The sequence below is a fragment of the Pinus tabuliformis genome, chromosome 5_2 (assembly GCF_031772625.1).
Source record: "Pinus tabuliformis cultivar Carrire ecotype Pingquan chromosome 5_2, CPIR1, whole genome shotgun sequence".
Lineage (NCBI taxonomy): Eukaryota > Viridiplantae > Streptophyta > Pinopsida > Pinales > Pinaceae > Pinus > Pinus tabuliformis.
Window position 1 is genome coordinate 897,482,182 of NC_142306.1, and position 6,583 is coordinate 897,488,764.

Sequence of the window (6,583 nt, forward strand, 5' to 3'; positions counted from 1 at the left end):
TTCCATATTTTTATGACAATAGCATCCCTCATTTCCCAGACATAAATCAATGAAAATAAAAAACACGATTACTAAAATAAATCTATTTATATTTTAGACAATTCTGGTTGGAAATAGTTTCATTAATAATAAACTAATAATATTATTTTTATGAATATGGCGAGTAATTACGCGGCTGTAATGATGTTACACACCAATTCTTAATTGAATGGATTGAAGCATCTTACTTCGTCGTTATACAAAATGAAAAACTTCATATCAAACCAAATTGGCATGATAATCAATTTTTACAATAATTTAAAAAACTATAAAATATAATATTTTTTAAACATATGAATTATATTGAAGTATTAATTAAATATGCAATTTGAACGGTCACAAGCATTGAAAGATAAATTAAATAACTAAATCTGAGAAAAGATCCGAAGATAATATCGTCTCAATTTGACGATCAATAAACACCAACATTAATATTAAATTAATACATCTGCATGGAAATTTGAACCACACTAAAAGAATAGATATGAACGAAATCTGAACAACTGCTCTCATGTTTTGAAGATAATCTCTTCACCGAAATCACCGACCAAATAAAATTTTCATGACAGTAATTGTGAGATATATTTGTCGAGCACAATTTTGGCGGTGAGGCGATAAGTTCTCTCTGTAGAGTGAACGGCATCCCAGAAGACGTATTTGGAGGCATCTGGACAAATAAATGAAATATTGGAATTGCATGTGATTCCCACCTCTATGTATCCTGTCCCGCAGCAACCCCTATTGGATGTTTCAAACCCTACAACCAACGCATCACAGCTAAGTGAAACTAACGACAAAATTACAACCAAGACAAGAATGCTTTTTCATTAAAACGCGTACCATATTTGACAGGATTTCTGACTATATCCACGAAGGAATCGAAAATGTCGATGTAGACCACTTTAATATCTGGAACCCTAGCTTTGAGACTAGCGACGGCTGCTTTCAGTTTGATGTTGTAGACCAGCTCAGCTTCGTTCAATTCATCGATACAACCTTCCAGTTTGGGGTTCCCATAAAGCATTTTCTGCTCAGGCAGGCATCCCGGAGGTGCCATACCATAGATGCCAAATTTGCGAGCACCTAAATTGTATAGATCCTGAAACATTGTGGGATTATAGTTTGGAAGTAAGATGGATGCATTTAGTCCAATGGTCGAATTGAAGCATGGCAAAAAAATAAATACATCTTTATTTGTAGATAGTTTAAACTTTATATATATATATATATATATTTTGTTTTTTAAGCGGTTTGATTTATTAGTCTTTATTTAATGTGTTGTTAGAATCTGTTTCTTTATTTTGCCTGACCATGATTCATACTTGATGGTAATAAAAGCGTCGACAAATGTATTTTGATGTTATTATCACCAAAAATCTGTCTCAAAAAACTTGATAGAAATCACAAAAACCTCAATTCAATAGTTACATTTTTATTTAATTAATTTAAAATACTTATATAAACACCATTTTAAAATAATTATATTACATTTAATATATTTTTAAAATAATTTAGCAAAATATAATTATAATTTATTAAATTTTATATTTATTTTATTTACTTTACAAAATTTTATAGAATATATTTATTTGAAAATGAAATAAAACTAACCAATATCACTTAAAAAATTGGGAGATCTATAAATTAAATAATTAACAACGAATCACAAATGATAAATATTTTGAATAAAAATCTACCTAAGTGTCTTAAACCTAAATAATTATATATAATTTAATTAAATAAAAGATATATAATGTTTTTATCTTTTTAACTTAAATTTTATAATGAAAATTTTGGTAAGAATATATTTTTTTTTATAAAGTATTTTAAATATAAAATTTAATTAATATTTTGAAAAAAATTTAAGATAATTATGCAGATTATATAACTCAAACTTAAAGTTTCAACAAATATTTATTAGATTTCAAACCATTATTTATAAAAAATCAAAAATATATAATATTTAAACTATATTTATATAATCTATTTCGTTAAATGGTGAAATTTGATTAAGTTTAATATAATCCGATAACATTTTTATAATATGCATAACTTTAATAATAACATTTTTATAATATATATATCATTACTCTATTTAATATTTTAACAAATATCTATTAAATAAATTGTTATTTAAAAATAAATAAAAAATATTTAATACTTAAACTATATTCAAATAAACTATTTTATTAAATGATTAACTTTATTTAAATTTAATACAATCTCAATGATATCTTTATAATATACATAATCTCAATAACAACATTTCTATAATATACAAATATTTATTCCATTAATATTGAAATTGACTTACACTCTGTATAGAAAAGAAGTAACTACACATTTTTCTCACCTATATTTTCATATGGCTTACTAAAAATGAATGTGGATCTCAGCAATATTTCGCAGTCAAGGAAACAAGGAATTCAAAATATCAACCATATTTGAGATGCAAGAAACTTACCTCCACTCAGACTAAATATCAATGAAAACATTCTATATATGCTTTAAACTGAAAGCTATACAAGGCAATCAGATGTAAATGAAAAAGAATATTAATGAAAACTTTGTATATATGTTTTAAACTGAAAGCCATGCAGGCCAATCAGATTTAAACGAAAAAGAATATCAATAAAAACTTTCTACATCTGCTTTAAACTAAAAGCTATACAGGCCAATAATATTTAAACGAAAAACTATACTCACCAAGGTGAGGTAGATGGCTTACATTATAGTACATCCCTATTATTAGCTATTTTTATGTAAATTTTAAATGTTGGATATTTTTGTATATTTAACTATTTCTTTATCTAAATTATAAATTTAGATAATTTTTATGTGACAATTCGCAACGCCACGCTCTTCGCTGACGGAAGCACAGACAAGGACAGTTATGACAGACGACTTTACAGACACCCTGGAAGGACGTTGTCTAAGTAATAATGGTTTTCATAAGTGGTAAGCTGTAAAAAAAAGCCAAAGCCATAGTCTACCCCACCTTCAAAGCTGCTCATTAAATACAAGCATCTTTTGTTCATTAAATATAATTCATTTTAAACCCTGGCTGTGTTGAATCAGAGTTAAAAGCATTTGTTTTCATAGGATAGATTTTCTCAATGCAGTAAAAGGATTTCACAGAAGCACGTGGTCTCCCGACTTTAATTGGACCGCACCTAGCTTCTATTTACAGAGAAGATAATGACAGACAGGAAATCAAGCAAGAACTGTAAATAAATAATACGTTGTGAATAAACTTTTCATCTTTTCCCACCTGAAAACAAGATCAATAACGTTTTTTTGCAGATGAATGATGTGTTACCTGGATGAAGTTTTGGGAGAGTTGCAGCAGAAAGTCCTGATATTGGGTGATGCTGAACTGCCTTCTTCTGGTGGGCAGCAAAAAGTAATTATTCACAAAATCGTTGGTCCCTGCACAGGACAGGAATATGGCTTCTCGGATTATAGTGGATGCCTTTTTCTTTCCCACCCGCTCTCCCAAGATCACACTGTAATCTCTAAAGAATTCCACCTGTTTCCACATCGGTATCACAGACTGCAGCAATATTCAACCATGCTTCTCAGCTTCAGTTATATACTTCAAGTTCCTTAAGCTTGAAATGTTATGAAAGCATGAATATCCAAAAACAACTTACAGCGACCTCGGCCGTGAGATTATCGTATCCAGTTCCTGCAGAAGCAAAGCTGACGCCTGTTATGAGATCTTGGGTAGTGAGATGGGGATCTAAATATGGCGGCAGGGTCTCCTTAAGCCCCAGTGCTGCAGCTGCAAACCAGATTAATGATCTAAAAAAGTTAGGTCCTAGGTAGATTATGTTATTTTATATAGCAAAATGTTAGTGAACAACTGTTTTTTATGGATATACCAATGAAATCTGTTGACAATTTGCCATTAGAAAAGCGGCCTGTGGGCTTGTGATTGATGAAATCTCGGCCATATGGAAGAAAGTTGGCTTTCGCTATTGTTGAAATGTAGTTATTGTTGCCCGGATCCACAATCGAATCTCCAAAAACAAACAGAGCAGACACTTCGCTTGCAATATTCTTTTCTACTCCACTGGCCGCGTTCATCCCCACCAAAATGCATAGTAGAGATAACATGAAAATACACTGAACAGATAACAGGGATGAAAAACCAGGAGACTGCGACATCGAAAATCTTTGCCCGCAGGAAAGAGACTCGATGAACAGCAATAGAGATATGGGTTTGCGAGCTTATTAATTTGTGGCTGCTAAATGGATCAGATTCGTCTCCATAACTGCGTAACGAACGTATCACCGACTACACCACAAGTTCAACTCGTACTTCTACAAGTCATCAATGCACAGACGCAAAATACAAATTTGTCCAATCATTCAAGTTTCGGTTCTGCAAAGGGGCGCTGTACATGTATTATACAAAATGATTTTACAAAATTCGTTGGGTAGGAATTCCGTGAAGGAAATTTTTTGACCACATAGTGAAAGGCAAAGGTTTTAATGGAATGATTCATTATTATTTTTTTTCAAGGTGTTTATGTAATTCATTATTATTTCTTTATCAAGTGTTTATGTAATTTTTTTTTATGGCTATTAATGTGAGTGAATAGGTATGGTTTATAAATAAAAATAAATTAGAAATTTTTTTAAAGTTGTAAAGTATATTTAAAGAATAAAAGATTTGAGAAGATCATTTTTTTAGGAACAAAGTCTATTGTTGAATCTATGTATATAAGGTTTACCAAGTTTTCTAATAGAAAGTACACTAAAAGAATAGAAAAATTGAAAAAATCTTTTTTTCCATAAACAAAGTCCACTAGCGAATTTATGATGGTAAGATTTACGAAATTCTCCAATGAAAAATACAAAGTACACCGAAGAAATAAAAAATTTGAAAATACCTTTTTGCCACGAGTATTGAATCCATGCCCATAAGATTTGCCGAACTCTCCAATGGAAGCACCATGAGTGGAGATCACTACTCAAAACCTATGCTTGACCGGAAAGTGTTGAGAAACGTGGCCTCACGTCTAATCTTTCTCCATCACACGGTGATGCTTGCCGTGAATTTCCGTCTAAGTGTGAGTTTGATTTTCATTAATGTTCCAAAGGCCATCTAAGTGTGAGTTTGATCTTCGTTAAGGTCTTAAAAGGCCAATTAGTGGTTCCTTTTGTAAGATTTTGCTAGTTTAATTAACATTATTATGTGTATTGGTAATCCAGCATGATGCAAACAAGATTTTAGCATTTTTTATTACCTAACAATTTTTTTTTTTACTTATGCCTTTTACCTTTCTTATAAACTTAAAAGCTAAAAAAGCAACCACTTTTGTTTGATCCTAACAAAAGACAAAAATTTAGTGTATTACATAATAAATATCTAAACAAACTTCTCATATTTTTATGGAATTAGTATGGAAGATTAAAATCTACTTTTCCACGCTCCTAGTAGCTCTTTTCCAAAATGTGGGGAGCCATAACCCTCAACTCCAAACTAAACTTTGCATGCTTTTATCATATTTTTATGGAATTAGTATGGAAGATTAAAATCTACTTTTCCACGCTCCTAGTAGCTCTTTTCCAAAATGTAGGGAGCCATAACCCTCAACTCCAAACTAAACTTTGCATGCTTTTATCGCATTCGTTTGGAAGATTCTTCCAAAACTAGAAAGTATTGTTTTTTAATCTACTTTAAAAGATGGCCACTGTCCATAAGAGTTGTAAGGGCGAACCTAATTGAAGTTTTTGAGAAATAGGAGTAATAAGTTTTTGCTATAACTAGAGTTAATTGGCATTGCAAGTTATACTTATTTAATTATTTTCTATTCACTTAATTTAGATGGTTACTCTGGTTTCAATTTTATATTTGCCACTAATTAAAATTTAAGTTAACAATAAATATTAAAATAAAAATAAAAAATTTATATATAAAAATTCATGATAACAAACTTTAAAACCTTGAAATCAATACTAATAAAAAACACTAATTAATAACTACCCACCACAAAAAAAACACCAAAGGATAACTACGCACTATAATGTGATGAGAAAAAACTCAGACTTTAAACATTAATTAAACTCACAATTTCAATGTCAATGTGCTTGAAACACCAAAAGCAAAACAAATCAAACAATCAAAATACTAATTACAATATAAGTAAAATAAAAATTAAACCAACCAGAATCTCACCTTTCGCCATCAAAATCATAATACAAATTCTTAATTTACTACTCAACCACAGCTGATATTTAGAATTTATAATTTGGATGGTTGAATAAATTATTTTTTATTTATTTTTATTTTAATTCAAAACTTTAATTAATATAAAAGAATCTATTAACTTACTACCATAAAATAAAAATACATAAAAACTATAAAATAAAAAATCAAAATCAAATATATATATATATATATAAATTTATAACAAAATGGAAATTAGTAATATTAGGGTGATTGTTTCCGAGAGAAAATCAAGATATATTATATTCAGGAAATATAATGAGCATGTACATATAGAACCAATACACATAAGCCTTCTGATACAGG

General features: G+C 29.6%; 1 protein-coding gene across 1 annotated transcript; it reads right to left on the reverse strand.

Annotated features, from left to right (window-relative positions):
- Positions 1-429: 429 nt before the first annotated feature.
- Positions 430-4,341, reverse strand: LOC149162204 (GDSL esterase/lipase At2g42990-like). The gene is made up of 5 exons (XM_089435648.1): positions 3,924-4,341; positions 3,693-3,823; positions 3,359-3,592; positions 880-1,138; positions 430-796 (listed from the first exon to the last, which is right to left on the reverse strand). The coding sequence occupies exons 1-5, from the start codon at positions 4,207-4,209 to the stop codon at positions 600-602; spliced, it is 1,107 nt and encodes a 368-aa protein (XP_089291774.1). The 5' UTR covers positions 4,210-4,341; the 3' UTR covers positions 430-599.
- Positions 4,342-6,583: the final 2,242 nt, after the last annotated feature.

Coding starts and splice junctions, on each gene's coding strand:
- LOC149162204 (XM_089435648.1), bottom strand. CDS start 4,209: ATGTCGCAGTCTCCTGGTTTTTCATCCCTGTTATCTGTTCAGTGTATT. Junction 3,824..3,923: donor ATTGTCAACAGATTTCATTG/GTATATCCATAA, acceptor TCTGGTTTGCAG/CTGCAGCACTGGGGCTTAAG. Junction 1,139..3,358: donor TCTCCCAAAACTTCATCCAG/GTAACACATCAT, acceptor ACAATGTTTCAG/GATCTATACAATTTAGGTGC.